We start from the raw sequence: 18,238 nt of genomic DNA, 5'->3' as shown, positions 1-18,238 counted from the left end.
TCTTGAGTTTGATTTACTTAGAAAGGAATTACTTTACCATTTTGAATCACTGAAGAAAAGTATTATGTTCTAATATTAATTTTAAATATAAAAAGGACTTATGCTTTTAGTTAGACTTAAGAATTTCGTTCCGAGGAGCTTTTAGTGATTTTAAAGGAAATTAGATTTTGATTGAATAATTGCATTTGTGACATTTTGGAAGAAGTCAGAGAATTGGTTTTAAGAAAGAACCTGAAAGTGGTTTTGATTTTAATGGATTGGCTCTTTTTCAATTGAATTGATTTTGGATTGGGTTGGAACTTATGACTTTATATGGTTCGGTTTTATAATAAATTCTGTTTCTATTTACTTAAACCAAGAATCTATGATTTTAAGAGTTTCATTAAATTTTTAAGAAATTGATATAGGTTGTCCTTCCCTAAAGTCTTGAGACTCTGATGAAAATTTTCTATTACCAAATTCTGTTTTAGGATGACTGATTTTTGAATCATTCAGAAGAGATTTTTAATTTGGCCTAGTTGCTGAATTTTTTGGAAGTTTTAGAAGGATGTTGCGAAAATGTGCCTTATTTTGAAAGAGGAAATTTCTTTTGAGAAATATGGCTCATAAGCTAGAAGTGATTTGAGAAATGTGGTTTCTTTTAAAGTTAAGGCGGCAAAGAACTGATTTTTTATTTCAAAGTAAAGTGATTTGAGAAAAAGTGATTTATGGCTTGAATGTTGATTTTATGAGTTTTATGATGTTGGATGGTGGAAGTGCTATTATGTTATGAGCCGGAATGGCTGTATATGATAATGAATTATAGCTGATTGTGTAATATGTTGAGCTGGAATGGCTGTATATGAAAATGAATTATGGCTGATTGTGGAATATATTATGAGCCAAATGGCTGAGTATGAATATGAATGTTTATTGAGTTGATAAAGTGATTGTTGCACTTCCAATTATCTGAGATACAAGTTTCCCTAGGTAGAAGCAGTGGCTAGCCGCCACGTGCTCCAGGTTGAGACTCGATACTCTGCTGACCCTATGTCGTAAATGTGGTCAGACATTGTGAAAGTTCTGGATAAGCTCGCCCCCGTAGATAAACACCAGTGTGGGTGTTGTGTGATTATGATTATGATTGTGAATAATTCGAGTTGGAAATGCACGACAGAGGGACAGTCTAATGGTTAGTTACCAGGACTTGTCGGGTTGGCTTTATAACTGACAGATGAGACTCATCAGCTACTAGGACAGGCATTCATCATATGCATCTATGTGACATTGTTTGGGTGTGCATATTGTACTTAGTTTGCCTATGTGATTAATTGTGTTTAACTGTTAATTATTCTACATGTAATACCCGGTCTAACCGAAATTAATTAAATAATGAGTTAAGTAGGAGCGAATATGGTTGGAATATTTGGCAATTGGAATTTGATGATTTAAATATGATATTTGGATTCAGTGAATTTTTCCGAGTCGGAAGACATAGTTTTCTGCGTAAAAGCGCGCAGTGAAATTTTGACCGACAGTACCGGCTGAGACCTGTCTGGTACTGCAGCTGAGAAAACTGATTATGAGTAAATAAGATTAAGAAATGAGGAATTATGATTAGGGGAGGTAGAAATATTTAAAGTGCGATTTGGAGCGCTAATCTTAAAGGTTTTGGCCCAAAATTGGGCCAACGGACAAAAATAAGTGAACTGGGCCTAAGTGGGCCCAAGACCCAACATATATAAACATTAGTTATGAGCATTTCAGCTCATTTTGCCCTAAAGAAAGGGTGTGGGGCGCTGAAATCAAGAGGTGAGGAAAAAGAGAGAAAACCTAACTCTCTTTAATCTTCAAACCACCATAACTTTCTCTCCGGAACTTCGATTGACAAGCCGTTTGCAGCCACGCGTCGCTCTTCTCATCCTATACAATTCTATCTAAGTTTTGTGGTGAGTATTCCATTCATCTCTGCCCAGTTTTTGAGATTCTCCACTGTTACACATTTTTTGGTAGTTAGTGTTAAAATCTTGTGATTTTTCTTGTTTAGGGACACTCTAACATGGATTCTAAATGGGTCTTATCCCTATTCATATGGGCTGAGGAAAGAAGTACTCAAACCCTTGTAATTTATCAATTTCATGAACCATAGGTTAATGTATATATGTAAAATTGGTAATGTTAGAGTAGTGGGTGATATTGGTGCACAATTGGGAGGTTGGTGTTGCTTGAAGAGCTTTGGTGAGACTTGGAGCTAAGGTTGGTGGATACTTCCAAAGACTTTCATTTAAGTACCGTGTAGTGTGATGAAAATTATTAGGCTAGATGCCCCTAGGATTAAGTTTGAATTGTGTAAATGGTTGGAACTAATATGCATAGTTGATATGTAATATAAATTAAAGATTAGGTTGAGAATTGTGTGAATTATATGTTTGGGGTGTTGAGAATTTGATGAATTGGATAATGAGTATTGGTTTGTGGAATATGCATTTAAATTGTGAATTTGGGCCGGAGGCCAGAAAGAGATAAAGAAGATAAGTTGACATGTGTATTATGTGATGATATAAGAGATTTGATGGATTTTATATATTGAATGTGTGAATAATTGGTTTGGTTATAAAATAATAAGGTTTGAGGAATTGAGGTGGAGAATTTGATAGTTTTGGGTGAAATTGTATAGATGAGGTAAGTTTGGTTTTGGTTGAGTGTAATTATGTGAATGTGGTTGGGTTGTGGTCATTTGGATGAGTGGAAATGAATTAGGCCTGTGAACATTGGAAAAATTGGTAATTTCTATGTTTGGGTAAAAAACTTATTTTTGACCAACTTTGGTGGTCCATAACTCGGTCCACGGAGTTTGGAATTCTTCAAAATTGAATTTTTATGAAAGTTTATTCAACAATCTTTTCAAAGGTTCAAAAATGGTTGAAAAAGAAATTTTGTAGAAGAAATTATGTGTGGTGGAACGCGTACGCGTCGTTCTTCGAGAAGGCACCATCCACGCGTGCGCGTGGTGTGCGCGTGCGCGTCGATGCGCTGCACCCATTGCCCAGCCATTTTCCCGAGAGTTGTGCCAGAGTTGTGCCAGTCTTGTGCCTGGGGCGCAAGTGAACCCACGCGTACGCGTGGCTGACGCGTACGCGTCGTTATCTATTTTTCAATCCGCGCGTCCGCGTGAATGGCGCGTATGCGCCGATGAGTTTTGTGGCCATCCACGCGTGCGCGTGGAGTACGCGTACGCGTGGCATTGTTTTCATGCCAAAGTTGATATTTGAGTTTTAAAAGCCAAATCTCATACTTCTAAGCCTCCGATCTCACCCGTTATGTATTAAATCATTATGATATGCTTAGTAATGAGAAAGGAACTAGGGGTTGTGGTAACTTGCGAGTGAAGTAAGGGGAAAAGTTATGATCAATGGTGATCAACGATGATTATATGAGATATGGAGGATGACGGTGGGAGTACCGTGTATGCCATGAGCCGAAGGGCTATATTTATTGATAAATGGCTGGTTCTTGATTGAACCATGAGCCGGATGGCTGAGTTATTGCCGGGTCACGGCAAAGCCATTATTGATTATGGCTGAGTATAAATGCATATATGATTAATGAATGAATGTGTTGAATGGATAATAATGGAAGATGTTGAAATGTGATGTGTAACCCCGGGTAGTAGGCAGTGGCGTTGTCCACTTGCTCCGGGTATGAGACGGAAAAGGATGTTTATGATAAATGAGTTAATTATGAAATTTTGAATGAATGTAACTCTGATACCTGGGTAGTAGTAAGGGTTGGGGTTCGTCCCACTTGCTCCAGGTTAATGTTTGAGGTTTGATAACAATGAGGATTGATAATGTGAATTGAGATTGATTGAATATATGCTTAAGATACCTGGGTAGTAGCAAGGGTTGTGGTTCGTCCCACTTGCTCCGGGTTAATAATTGTGACACCTGGGTAGTAGCAGCAGTAGTGGTGATTCCACTCGCTTCAGATTGAGCTTTCAGAGATTGTGACGCCTGTGTAGTAGCAGCAGTAGTGGTGATTCCACTCGCTCCAGGTTGAGCTTTTAAACACCCGCCTGGGTAGTAGCCGCAGTAGTGGTTGTTCCACTGGCTCCAGGTTGAGCTGTTAAACACCCGCCTGGGTAGTAGCCGCAGTAGTGGTCGTTCCACTGGCTCTGGGCTGAGCGGGTAGTAGCAAGGGGGTTGTAGCTCAAACCTACTTGCTCCGCAAGGGGTGTTTCTGTCCAATGGTTAGCTACCAGGACATGTCGGGTTGGCTATATAACCGACAGATGATATCATCAGCCATAGGGCAGGCATACATCATTTGCATATGTTTGAATTGTTTGGGTTTGCCTATTTGTTTTGGATTTCTATATCATACATGCTATGTTACCTGATTACGTGCTGTGTAACATGAACTAGATTTAGTATCCCCTTACGACAGATGCCTATTTATGGATTAGTGAGAATCTAGGCTGGATACTTGGTGAAAAGGAGTTTAGGATGCTTAGTGAGTTTTATTGCAGTGCATTGTATTTATTTGGCACTTTTACCGTACTGGGAACCCATGGGCCCGGGGTTCTCATTCCGTATATATCTCTTGTTTTTTTTCAGATACAGGTCCAGGTGCTCAGAAGTGAGCTGTGGTTCGTCTGAGAGCCGGCGAAGATCTTTATTTTCTCTACTTTGTGTTTTGCTTAGAAGCTCTCCACCTTTGTTTTGAAGATATTATATTATGTGTTGAACTCTTTTGAAACTTGCCTATAGAGGCTCTCATGTTTCCTTTGGGAGAGATTAGGATGTACTGTTGTCAACTACTTTCATACTGTACCCTAGCCGGCCTAAACTTCGCGGGTCGCGACTAGTGGCTATTTACTTATGTTATATATATCTATCTATTATCTATCTCTTAATCTCCTTTATGCCTTGTCCATATATCGCTTTCGGCTTCACGTTTTATCTTTTCGTTGTCGAATCGTGAGTGATACGTCTTCGCGATTTTATTTCTACTCTTTTCAGGCTTCTCGATTAATACTCCTTTCGAAATTACCTATGTTTATATATTAAAAATCCACCTGAGAGTCGTACCACCGTAATATCATTGACTTATGACTCGAGCATAAGGATTTGATTATTAGGGTGTTACACTACAAGATGTAATTGCCTATTTGTGCTTGAACTTTCCTACTTGTTTTTGCGACTGAAAATCTGTTGGATTGTGATGGATTGGTCGTGGATTGAATTGTTTGGGCCTAAGGCCATGACTGGTTATGAGATGGGCCAAAGGCCGTATTTGATTTGTGTTTTTGGCTTAGAAAAGTATAAAAAACTAAACTTTTAGAAAGGCTTTCGGATTTTTGAAGAGTTAACAGTTTTCTCTTCCAGAAAGAATTTCGGAATTTTGATATTAAATCTTTAGTTTTGAAAAGATGCATAAGGAGGTTATTAATCACTATAATGGTTTTATTTTCACATATCCTATTATAGTATTTCTGCAACCCTATAGTGAAAACTCTTTCGAGGATGATGTTCTCACTCCCCTACAGGTGTTTTTCTTTTCAGGATATGGACGAGGAAATCACGAAGAGTTTATTCTATTTTCCGTTTATATGATGTATTGTATTATTTTAGATATTATGTTTTTCTTCGCCTTTATCTTTATACATTCTGTAACAGGGATAGGAAATTGTATTAGGTAATGCTTGTAAAATTATTAATATGTATATATATAGGTATCCTTTGTAAGTATTGATATTTGTATGGATGTATGTTATCTATTAAAAAGTCTCTTGAGTGGTAATACGATTTAAGTTTTAAACAGGCTCATATTTAGTATTAAATATTATAAGAGTCGTCGTAATACCCGAGTAATCAAAGTGGCACAGCCGAAAGCGTGACATTTTGATAGTTACGATGTTACAAATCTGACATTGACAACTCAGTGAGAGCGAAAAGTCTAGAAAGAGCCATGCGTTCTGGGGTCTGCACGGAGCTCTGTTGTTCCTGCAAAAGTATTCCTGTGAGTTACGATAAGCAGGGACAAACCTACATAGGGCAGGAGGGGGCACTTGCCCCACTCTCATTTTAATTTTTTTACAAAAAAATATACATATATAATATATTTTCATTTTAAATTTTAAATGATTCCACTACAAATAAACTAAGTCAAATTATTTAAAGTTTCAAACCCACTTTATCTTTTTATCATTTTGACTATTAATTAACCTAATCAAATTTAATCTTCTCCCGTTCTCAAATTCCAGCCGCACCACTTCTTTATTCTCTTAAACCCTTTTTTTCAGTTTCATATTTTCCATATTTTTTTTATTATTTGTCTAGTAGTTATCTTCTCTTCATCAAAAAGGTAAATTTTAAATCCTTTATTTTTTTATTTACCTATTTATGACTCTATGTATCTTTCAATTTTATTGTTTCTCTTTTTAATATTTTTAATTGTAAATTTTAATTTAAGTAATTATAGTTTAGGTATTAATCTAATTTTGTATTCTCTTCATAAATTTATATATTTTATTTTATTCTCAATTTAGTGATCCTTATTATTTATTTGTTTATCTTTCGTTCTATTTTATTATATGTAATTATATTGCGTATAAATTTCTAAAGTCAATTGATCAATTTATTAATTTAGAATACATATTTTTTATTTTAAAAATAGTAATAAAAAATATTTCAAAATAGTAATGATTGTTTGATTACATATATAGAGAGACATTCAATCAAGTTGGTAATGAAATAATTATTTAACATTTTTAAAATATGAAAATAAAAAGAAAAATACCTTTAAGATTTAAAAAAAAAGTTAGCGCCTAATATAATTTTTTTTTTTGTATTCGAATAATTAATGTGCACTTTTATTTTATTAAATTTGGATTAATATATCTTTTGATAGTAATGTATATTATTTTTACCCTCTCAACATAAATTTTCTGAGTCCGTTATTGGCAAAAAGCATAGGACTGTGCATGCATGTTAGGTAAAATTGTCTTCTACCCGTAAACTTTGTATAAATTATCTTCTTCCTTCTTGCATTCTCCATAAATCACAGCCTTTTTATTTTGTACATGACTAAAGTAGGATAGTGTTAGTGGTGAGATAGTGTAGTTTAATGCTGTGAGAGAAAAATAATTTAATAATTAACATTCTTTTAATTATGTAAATCACTTTAAATTTAGCATTTACCAAATTACACGTAAACAACTACAACCTGCAGTACACATAATTCCGAAAAAGTCTAGAGGACCAGAAATTTTATTGAATTTTGGCTAGCATGTAACCAGTAGAGGAAGGTGAGCCATTAGATGAAATCTCATACCAATCTCACACTATTAAATCATTATTGATGGCTAGTTAATGACTAACAATTATAAAAATTACTGGCCCTCTAGCATTGCTCCATAATTCCAATCCAAAATAGCAGTTTGTAATAAGAAAATAAACGAAGAGAAAACTGTTACAAAGTATAATGAATTACGAGTATAAAATATCAAGGGGTTAAATTGCTTTAAGTTGCAATAGATTAGGTGAAGTTTGGTTTAGAAACGAAAAAATTAATTTATTATAGGAGATAATAAAGTCACTCTTATTTTTATAATGTCACCTATTTTTTTTTTTTTGATAAATTCATACAAAATATAATGCAAGAAAATTATGTAAAAAATGATATTATTAAAAATATGAATTTAATTGATCATTAATTTTTTTTATAAATGGTAGATAGTAGTCATACTATTTAATAGATCAATTAAAAATGGAAGATGGTAGACATGCTATTTAATTAACCATTGTAGTTATTATTTTTATTTTTTTTATAAGATCTTAGAAGAAAAAAAAAATAAAAAATATAAATATAAATCAAATAAACTCTATATTTTTAAATAAATTCTGTTTTTGAATGACCATTCACACTGTCTATAAAAAGATAGCCATTTTTATTAATATAGTATTAGTGTATTACGTAATTAAATACACGTGCAAAACTATTTTACAGCATCAAAATCAAATTCATTAAAAAATATCATGTGCAATACGAGATGAAATTTTTAAATTAAAAAACATGAAATTAAAACTCTCTTTTCGCTTCCAGCGAGATAGCTTTTCACCTTTTAAACAAAATTTAAAATACTCTTCTTGCCTAGTACGAGAAACTGTTTCCCACCATTTCTCGGTTCAACACTTTTCATCTCCATCTTTGTGAATAACACAAAAAAAATTAATTTTCATATCCAAAATTTTCGGCAAAAATGAATCAGAAAATAATACTGATGAAGAATTTGGTATTGAAAACGAAGAAATAATTTTAGACTATTCTAGTAGAAGATACCCAATAGTCCCAATAAAAGTAAAAGATGATGTTGAACCATCAAAAAGAAGAGAGCAATTCCACTATAAATAAAAAATTGGTTTTGAAAACTATGCCTTCAACAAAGGATTTATGTATCAAAATTTAAGATATAAGAAAATACCATCACATAAATTCCTAAATCACAAGAATTAGAAAAAGAATTAATGCTTGATTTAGATTGTAGAAAAAGCAAAAGAGAAGCCTTTGAAGAATGGTTAAATTCCTTTTGTTAGAAGCCTATACAAATTCAGGATTAGATAAATTAGGAGCACATGAAATATGGAACTATATAGTTCCATACAAAAGGAGTTATCCATGATTACATGACGTCCAGAACTCTCCAAATAATAGAAGAAATATCAAATAAACTAATTAGGGGTGTACATGCTTCGGTCCGATTCGAAAATTTGGTCCGGTCCCAAATATTTTAAGGGTTAATTTGGTATGATTTTATCGGATTTAGAGGTTAGGTAAGAGTCTCAAAAATAGACCCGGTCATTATTTCGGATCAGATCCGGGCCATAGCTCGGGTCACCCGAACTTGACCCGATGACCTGATCATCATACACAATTAATATTTTGTATTATTAGTGATGGATGATGGCTATTCTTATGTGGAAGTTAAGTATTGTAAACTTTAATATTTTGTGTTATTAGTCATTATAAGACTATAAATTAATGTTTTATGTTTAAAATGCATAAGACTAACTAGACTAATGCATAATATTGTATTATTCACTTATTTGTATTGATTTAAATATTTGGTATTATTAGACAATATTAGTATTGATTTTAGTTATGTTTTAATTTTAGAGAAGGCTTGGTTCTTTTTATATTTTTCTAAATGAATTTTACCATGTCAAATAATGGTTGGAGTCTTGGAAATTTGAATATTTTCACATGTTAGATTACAAGAAGGTAATGTCAACGGTCCAATTTTCACCCGATTTTTACCTGGTATAATCGTGGCCCAAAAGTGTGTAGGTTTTATCGGATTTAGGACTGGGTTCGAGTCTAATTAACAAATTGACCCGGTATATGTTTCAGACCAAATCTGAATTATATCAAACTCAGTTTTACCCGACCCATAAACACCCCTTAAAACTAATAAGCTATGATAAAATGATGCATATATATAATAACTATTCTATATAAGGAATTTTTTGGAAACGATATTATAAATCACAAACAAGAAGTTATTAGCAAAGAATACCAAGAAACCAAAAATCACTTGGCTAATATACAGATATGTGAGTTGTGCGATATTAAATCTTACATTTGAGAATATAGAAAGCATTTAAATTTAATCAAGAAGATAAAAAAATTTTATCTTGACATAAATATTACTAAACTTCCATACCCCGCTAATGAAATAATGATAAAAAATATTTGTAAAAGTAGATGAAGGAACTTTTGACAATCATTTTGGAGGAGCCACGCTAGCTAAAAGAAAAGAAATAAAAAATGTATGCAAGACAGAAATTAATTTAAAAATGGAGTAAATAATAGAGTTATTTAAATGTATTGGTGTATAATGTGTTATTCATATATATAGATCTGTATATTTAGTGACCTGCAAAATGTAAATCACTTTTTGAATGAAAAAAAAGAATAAAAAAAGAAAAAACGTGGTTGCAAAACGCAAATTGTGTTTGGTATGGAGGGGAAAGCAGCTGCCAAAACGTGTTTTATGTCCTCTGCATGAAGATAACACCGGCATTTGACCACCTTCACAACTAGAAAATAGATTAATACAAGAAAGATTTATAGACAGATTTAGTCTTTATTACAGACGAATTTTTTGTTACTGACGAAATTATCGACGGATTTTGTCCCTCTGTAAAAGCCCCATCGGAAATTATTTACCGACAGATTTTTTTCCGTCGGAAAATTACCGACGGATTTTTTCTCTGTAAATTTTCCATCCATTTCCCAAATCGGACGAACTTTCGAATGGATTTTCTGTTAGTAATTACAGACGGATTTTTTGAAGAATTTTTCATCTGTAATTACAGACGGATTTTTTGACGGATTTTTCGTCTGTTATTACAGACAGATTTTCTAACAAATTTTTTGTCTGTAATTTGAACGTTGGAAAATCATCTCACATTCTTATTACAGACAGAAAATCCATCAGTAAGGTAAAATATTTTTTTTATTTTTCCAATTACAAAATAAACTTATTTTGATACAAAATAAATATAAATTTAATACAAATTTTTATCTAATTTGTATTCGAATATTTATAATATTTCAAAAAATAAACAAATTCATCGTATTATTAAACTAAAAGAAAAGTACTATAAACAAACAAGTTAATATATTTCAAAATATAAACAAAGTGTTGATACATCAATTATAATAACAAGTAACAACCATACATCAACAAAGTGTATTGATACATCAACTATTGTCCTCTAATTAAGTCAAAATATACAATAAGGTTGCTTAATTAGGTTCTAAAATTGGAACTTCATCTGTACAGAAATCATTCATCATTATTGTGTCCATTGATTCAAACAGTGGGGTCATAAATTGATCCTCTGCCTCAGGCTTCTCTGCCTCCTTATATTTTTTCATTTTCATCTGTTTTTCATGTATCAAATTCTGACAAAAATAAAAAATAGTGACAACATAATCTATATATAGTGTATTCTTCAGCTCAAGTAAAAAATTCACAAGGGAAGCTCACCCCAACATCTGGTCTAGTTCCAGTGATTTTCGATTTGGGGGTGCAAGTTTAATAGGAGAAAAAGAGAAAGAACCTGGTGGTGCTTCTTTAATCTTTGCTGAGTCTTGAACACAACAGTCTCCTTAATAACTGGTGGTGCTTCTTAATAACTAGAAAGTATACTCCTGTACTCGATGATTGTGAATAAAGAAGTTAATTTAAAGCATAAGCCCCTGTAGGAAACAAAATAAAAATAAAGTTATATTCTTTTCTTTTAAAAAAGGTCAAAGAGAAATGAGAGATCAGCAGAAAAGCAAATACACGGATGATGGATGCATGTAGAAATCAAGTAAGAAAGAAAGATATGAGACGAAAAGAAAGTTGTAGTAGAAGCAATATATAGTCGTATATATGCTCCAAAATAAAAAGCAACAACCCATTGATCTTTCTCCTTCTTTTAAAGCAAACAATTAAGAGTATAAGATGCAAACTACTATATTGGAATTCTCTGAGACGGATGCCATGTTGATGCAGGTCTTTTTTCTTTAACAAATTATATATAGATTGCGTCTCATATTAAGCTTTAACTGGATGGAGTCACGATACGTTCTGTGAAGTTCTAACATGACATACTACACTTAGCTCTTTTCTTAATCACTTCAGCTTATTAGGCCCAACTATATATATTTTCTTTGACGGCAAACATCGGTAATCAATAACTAATCTGTTTGAGGGACTATTAATACCCTTAGCAAAAAGCCTTTTTTATATTAATCTTTATAGACACAGTATATGGACTATTAATACCCTTAGCAAAGGAAGTAGCCAGTGCAAGAAGCCTAAATGTCACCACAAGAAACAAGATATCATAAATCATATGAGAAAACCTATAACTAAAAAAGGTTGAGTAATATCCACTAATTTTTCTAACAATTTATTTTCTCCTTTCAAATGTACTGTACTAAAGGAAAAGGTACAACAAATCTGAAAGAATATGAATAAGAAAAAGAACTTGGTTAACTCCTAAAGGGACATTGATGAGAGAACTTTTGCGTGGTTTAGAAATTTGCGGATAAATCCTCAGTCGCGTTGTAGATATAGTCTCTAAACCGACAAAAATCCCTTCGTATAAATGTTTTGGTTATCTTGATAACAAACCCCTTTGAAATTGATAACCGAGTATTCAAACCTCGGGTCGTCTTCTCAAGGAATTGCAGGGAGGTATGTTCTTATTATTGGTTATGGAGATTGTAAATTTGGGGTTTTGAGAAATTTGGAGTTTGGGCAATGTGCACAGGTATATTTTCAAGCAATAAAAATTAATAAATAACTGTAAAATAAACTCTTGGCAAGGTATGAAGACTGGAGGTCCTATCCCAGTTATCCTTATCAATTGTAATGAGAATTGAATTTTTCTCCCACTTTATTAACCTCTAACTATGATGGTAAGTTAAGTGGATGAATTAATTCTTGAAGAATTCCAATTCTCAATCAACAATGAGTTTGATAACTCAAGAGTCACCAATTATTTAACCAAGGCCAAAAGGGAGAAAAATATCTAAATTAAATTGAAAGCAATCTTAAACAGAGCAAAGCAATCTTAAATCTGAATTACCTCAAATAATATTAATTAAGAAAATCATAACATGAATGTAGCATAAGCCAAATAGGCAACATATCTAATACAAGCATTGAAGCATCTGAAAGTAAAAAGAGGAATATAAAGTAAAAGAACGTTGAACCTGGGATTGAGAGTCACTCCTAAAACTAAGAGAAATCTAAATCCTAATCCTAAGAGAGAGGAGAGAGCCTCTCTCTCTAAAAACTACATCTACTCCTAAAATTGTGAATGTGAGAGCCTCCCTCATGAATGAATGGATTTCCCCACTTTATAGCCTCTAATCTGTGTTTTCTAGGCCGCAAACTGGGTTAAAAACAGCCCAGAAATTGCCCCCAGCGTATTCTGGTACGTACAGATCGCAGAAAAGTGACGCGGCCGCGCGAGTTGTGTTCCTGCCAGGTCACGCGTCCGCATGACTCACGCGTTCGCGTCACCTGGCGTCGGGGCAGCTATGGCAAATTATATATCAAATCGAAGCCCGGATATTAGCTTTCCAACGCAACTGGAACCGCGTCGTTTGGACCTTTGTATCTAAAGTTATATCCGTTTGAGTGCAAAGAGGTCAGGCTGGACAGCTTAGCAATTTCTCCAACTTCTTGTATTCCTTCCACTTTTGCATGCTTCCTTTCCATCCTCTGAGCCATTCCTGCCCTGTAATCTCTGAGATCACTTAACACACATATCAAGGCATCTAATGGTAATAAGAGAGGATTAATAATAAGCAAATATAAGATCAAAGAAGCACATTTTCAATCATAGTACAAAATCAGGAAGGAAATATAAAACTATGCAAATATTGTGAATAAGTGGGTAAAGAGTTGATAAAATCCACTCAATTGAGCACAAGATAAACCATAAAATAGTGGTTTATCAGACATTCAAAACTCACCTAATTTCATTTTTCTCATCCTATGTAGCTATCCTAAACAAACTAGCCATAAGGAAATTCAAGTAGTTCCAAAATTCTGAAACACTCTTACTAACAACTTTTTTATACAAAAAATCCGTAAAAATAGCCATCTGAAGGAAACTAAACAAAAGCTAATTGACCAATGTGATGTCACATATATAATTAGAATGCCAGAATAGACTTCTACTCTATATATTTAACACCGATGACATCATGTCTTACAATTAGCAAATAGGTTTATATAATAAATTATGAATGATTCATAACAAAGCTAAGAGTTGCAACATGCAAATAAGTTTACCTTGATGCAGCAGAAGTTTCGCTATCATTTCCATTTTTGTTAACAATGAGAAAAACTTCAGCAAAGAGCAACCTTAAAATCCCCTCTTCTGCTAGATTCACATCCACAAGCATTTCCAAAGATCTGTTCATCAATAAAACTGGAAAGTGAATTTCATTAGATAATTTTTGCTGTTAAAAACGCTAAATATTACATAAGCACAGCGATGTAATCCATCTCAACTCGAACTTCACTATTACTGAAACAGTTTAATGCACGACAATATAATTCAATGTAAACCAATGCACTCCAACAACAAAGTTTTCTTTTATGATAAAGTGGAATTTTATCAACATGAAAAGAAGTATATATAACGATAAGAAACGAGACTAAACGAGACCAAACAAGAGTATACCAATGAAGCAAAGCTTTTAAATCTCTCAACATATTGAAGGAGAAATTCCTTTGTAAAGATCATGTGCTTTACACCAAATAAAGTCAAACACCTAATCTTATCCTACAAACCTTACTTAAAGATTATAGCTGCAAAGATTAGGTGTTTGACTAGTCTTATCAAAAGAATTCACTAGTCTTATCAAAAGATTAGCTGCATATTGCTGATAAGAGAAGAAGAGTTCACTAGTCTTATCAAAAGAATCATTGCTGCAACAAATAATAATAATGGATCTCTTGTGAACCTCACCCAAGAGGTGTTTTCAACTATATACACTGTCACTTCAAGGGCTGCATTTGGCATGAAATTCAAAGATCAAGAAAGATTCATATCGCTGGCAAAAGAATTGGCGAAGGTGGGGACTAGTTTTTCTTTAGGAGATTTGTTTCCATCAGCTAAATGGCTTCAACTTGTCTCTGGCTTGAGGCCTAAGATTGAGAAGTTGCATGGAAAAACAGATCAGATACTGCAAAGCTTCATCAATGGACATAAAGAGGCTAAGTCATCAAAATCTAAAAAAGGACAAGGTAAAGTTGAAGGTCTTCTAGATGTTCTCTTAAGATTTGAGGATGGTAATGGATCAAACCAAGATTTCTCCTTAACTAGTAACAATATCAAGACCATAATCTTGGTAAGGATACTCATTTTTCATGTTGCTCTGTCGGATTCCATTTTGTTATCTTTATTATCATCTATTTGGATAATAATACATCTCTTGATAATACACTTGGACTTATTAATTAACAATAAGAGAAAAATTTGTGAAACTTCCCCTGTGAACTTAAATGGTTAAATATTGTAAATAAGAGCAACCATTTTGTTATTTCCAAGAAATAATGGGTTTAGTTGTTTATAAGTAGTTATTATATTCATCAGTTTATGTGCAAAATGAAGCATGAATAGTCCTTAAGGTTTTGAATTTGCAGAGAAATACGGTCAGAAATTGTCAATAGTACTAGACTGAGATACTTAACTTTGTCTACTAGTAAAATTCACTTATTCACAAGAAATTCATGACATAATAAACCAAAATCCTTATTTATTAGTTGTGCTTGCATATTTGTTTCCATATTAGATTAACATCACTAATAATTACTTTTTAGAATATCTTTGGTGCTGGTGGTGGGACAACATCAACTACAATAGACTGGGCAATGGCAGAAATAATGAAGGACCCAACAATAATGAAGAAAGCACAAGTTGAGGTGAGAGAAAACTTCAGTAAGAAAGGAAATGTTGATGAAACTTGCCTCTATAAACTCAAATATTTGAAATCAGTGCTCAAAGAGACTCTCAGATTACACCCTCTAGTTCCTCTTTTTCTCCCAAGAGAATGCAGATCCGAATGCGATATAAATGGTTATCACATACCTGAAAAGAGTGTGGAGATTAAAATGAAGCTAAAACTATGTTTAAGAAACTCTAACCACCACCCTAGAATCAATCAGTGCACTAACCTGATATCTTTCATGAAAAGCTGTTTGGGCTTTTCCACTAAACTTGATATCATCTCGGAGTATCTGCTCCTCACTCCTCAGTCAAGTAGGTCATAGACAAAGTTAATTTTATTTTCTATTAATATTTAAGCTGAAAAGAATGTCATAAAATAGAAGAAGAAAAAAAAGGAACCTTTCAATATTCTATCTTAGCATATCACCTAACTACTTCTACAACTTCCAAATCACAGAAGAAAGAATAATACAGTAATAAATAATCCTAATACTATAATTTCTGCATAGATAAATTTATTTGCTGCAATAAGTGATTTAGAGAAGGCCATAATCTAGAAGTTCAATTCCATTCTATATCTATAAGAGTTTAACGAATTTTACTGTATTGCTAGAATACTAATTAATTAAGAATTTGCAATTCTAGGGTTCTAAAAACAATTAACCAAGATGAATGATTGAAAGCAATGCATTTATCCACACACAAAAAATCACAACTAGAGTAGAATCGTGGAACAAGCTCAGAATAGGTGATCGAATCCCTACTTGAACATCATACCTTGATCACAGCCTGCACCAAGCTCTTAGCTTGTTCAAGGTTCTGTCTAACCTGTTTAGGAAGGAAGAATTAACGTAAGTTTTTCAGGTAATATATACTACAAAGGAATACATGTATATATTTCAATCTGAAAGGTAAAAACAAAACAACTTTCGAACAGCTACAATTTCTGGTAAACCGCAACAACTCTGAACATTTTTAGAAGCTAAATGATCATATGAACCATATAATTTAATCCATAGCTTCCACAAGTTATGATGAGAATCAAAATGATAAGACATAAACATGTATGACTATTGAAAAATTGCTACGTAAAAAACACATAAATGCGACATAGTGCCTTCAACAGAGAAAACACTTCAAGTTCATCTAACTTACTTTCAGATACCTAAGAACCAAAACCAGCAAAAGGAGCTAACCTAGCGAAGCTTCTCAAATGACTGGACACTGTTTTCTCTTTGTTGCATCTGAATAGAAAATAAGCACCAAAATTCATCCAAAAATATAAGCTTGAAACAGAACACTTTGTCACAAGATATAACATCATGCACCATAAAAGCATAAACACCATCTATTTTGGCTTTATTTAAGCAGGTAAAACTAGCCAATAACTACCTTCTCTTGTGTCCCATTGATATAGGCCTCCAAGCTTCCAAAAGAAGAGATGCATTATAGCTGTTTGAATTACCAGAAGTATCATATTTCATTTTTCCTTCATGACAATTTGCTTTTAGAACTCAAGTTAACATACATTATTTAAAAAATATTCACAGGACTTTCACATCACTTATTTACTTCTATTCCCAAGTAGAAAAAATTACAAAACAAAAGCATTATACACCCTACATCATTTCAAACAACTACAACCTTACCTACAATAGTAAGCTTCTCCACAGCCGCCCAGGCATGAAACCGTCGATGGCAACGAGAACTCCTTAGAGAAAGCCTCCTTCCAATTTGAAGCTCTATGGAACCAATAAAACGAAAGCAGAAGCTACATACAAAACAATCAATCTGCAAAGTAGTTCATACACACAAAAGAACACAAGAGAAAGAAGAATAAGTCCTAATAAACCTAAACAAGCAAGAACAAGATAAATACAGAAGTAAATTAAGAAAAGCAAAAACCTTGTTAAAAGAGTGTACAGATGGAATAGAAGAATTACAGCTAACAGAGCTCGAAAAGGTGTACAGATGTACCAGATCGGGTGGTCTACCACAGAACCGTGCTCCTCATCAACAAAGAAATCATCACGCGTATTATCCTGTGTTCGAAGACTCAACGGTGGCGATAAGGATCTTCTCCTCCTTATGAAGATCCTCGTGAATATTGCACAGCAAATAACAACGAAGAAAGCAGCTCCGATAACAGAGAGAGCAAGGACCAAGTAGGACGAGAGCGCGTGGCTATTTCCATGGTCTGATGTATCGTCTAAGGGGAGAGGAGGAATCAGTGGCGGTGGTTTGGAATAATAGTAGTATTGGGGGTTGGTGATGCAGATTTTGAGGCAATCATCACAGTTTGAAGAACAATTCTGCTCCACGTGGCAGAGAGACTCGCAGATTTCTGGCATAAGTTTTCTGCGATGGTGAAACACCATTTCTGAGAGAAATTGTGATTAGTTAGTTTTTAGGGTGTAAAAGAAGAGAGAGAAATATGATTTTGTGTGTGTGAAAGGAGCTCGATAGGGTGGGGATAAGGTTAGGTTTAAATTAAAATTTTTTGACGGAAAATTTTAAATTACAGACGGATTTTTCGTCTGTAATAATTTAATAAAATGCATCGTTTTTGTCTATTTAATTACAGATAGATTTTTCGTCGGTAATCATTTTTCACGAAAAAAATTAATTTTTCTGACGGAATTATCAACGGATTCTCTTTTCCGTCTGTAATTTATGCTAATTCATTTTTTTGTTTTCCGACAAAAAAATTTCTATGAAATTCCGTGGGA

The 18,238-nt window shown here is 33.4% G+C and overlaps 1 protein-coding gene and 1 long non-coding RNA gene across 6 annotated transcripts; both read right to left on the bottom strand.

Moving 5' to 3' along the window:
- Positions 1-10,646: 10,646 nt before the first annotated feature.
- Positions 10,647-11,254, bottom strand: LOC110274160 (uncharacterized). Its single transcript, XR_008001183.1, has 2 exons — positions 11,109-11,254; positions 10,647-10,950 (listed from the first exon to the last, which is right to left on the bottom strand). It is a non-coding gene; the product is annotated as an uncharacterized LOC110274160 (long non-coding RNA).
- A 4,273-nt stretch (positions 11,255-15,527) lies between these two features.
- Positions 15,528-17,946, bottom strand: LOC110273787 (uncharacterized). 5 transcript variants are annotated; one of them, XM_052252271.1, is made up of 7 exons: positions 17,453-17,946; positions 17,159-17,300; positions 16,902-16,961; positions 16,706-16,753; positions 16,287-16,337; positions 15,737-15,799; positions 15,528-15,650 (listed from the first exon to the last, which is right to left on the bottom strand). In XM_052252271.1, the coding sequence occupies exons 1-4, from the start codon at positions 17,885-17,887 to the stop codon at positions 16,719-16,721; spliced, it is 672 nt and encodes a 223-aa protein (XP_052108231.1). In that variant the 5' UTR covers positions 17,888-17,946; the 3' UTR covers positions 15,528-15,650; positions 15,737-15,799; positions 16,287-16,337; positions 16,706-16,718. The 5 variants fall into 5 exon arrangements, with proteins under 5 accessions (XP_052108231.1, XP_052108230.1, XP_052108233.1 ...); XM_052252270.1 differs by having other exon boundaries at positions 15,737-16,337; XM_052252273.1 differs by lacking the exon at positions 16,706-16,753.
- Positions 17,947-18,238: the final 292 nt, after the last annotated feature.

Source organism: Arachis duranensis, chromosome 7 (assembly GCF_000817695.3).
Source record: "Arachis duranensis cultivar V14167 chromosome 7, aradu.V14167.gnm2.J7QH, whole genome shotgun sequence".
NCBI lineage: Eukaryota > Viridiplantae > Streptophyta > Magnoliopsida > Fabales > Fabaceae > Arachis > Arachis duranensis.
The sequence above is the reverse complement of the archived record's forward strand: the minus strand, read 5'-3'. Positions and strand labels throughout refer to the sequence as shown.

Bases quoted from the DNA above. Each gene is read 5' to 3' on its own strand.
- LOC110273787 (XM_052252270.1), bottom strand. From the start codon at position 17,887: ATGGTGTTTCACCATCGCAGAAAACTTATGCCAGAAATCTGCGAGTCT. The intron at 17,301-17,452 runs GTAATTCTTCTA...ACTACTTTGCAG, and splicing joins CTTTTCGAGCTCTGTTAGCT to ATTGATTGTTTTGTATGTAG. The intron at 16,754-16,901 runs GTAGTTATTGGC...TTTTCTATTCAG, and splicing joins TCAATGGGACACAAGAGAAG to ATGCAACAAAGAGAAAACAG.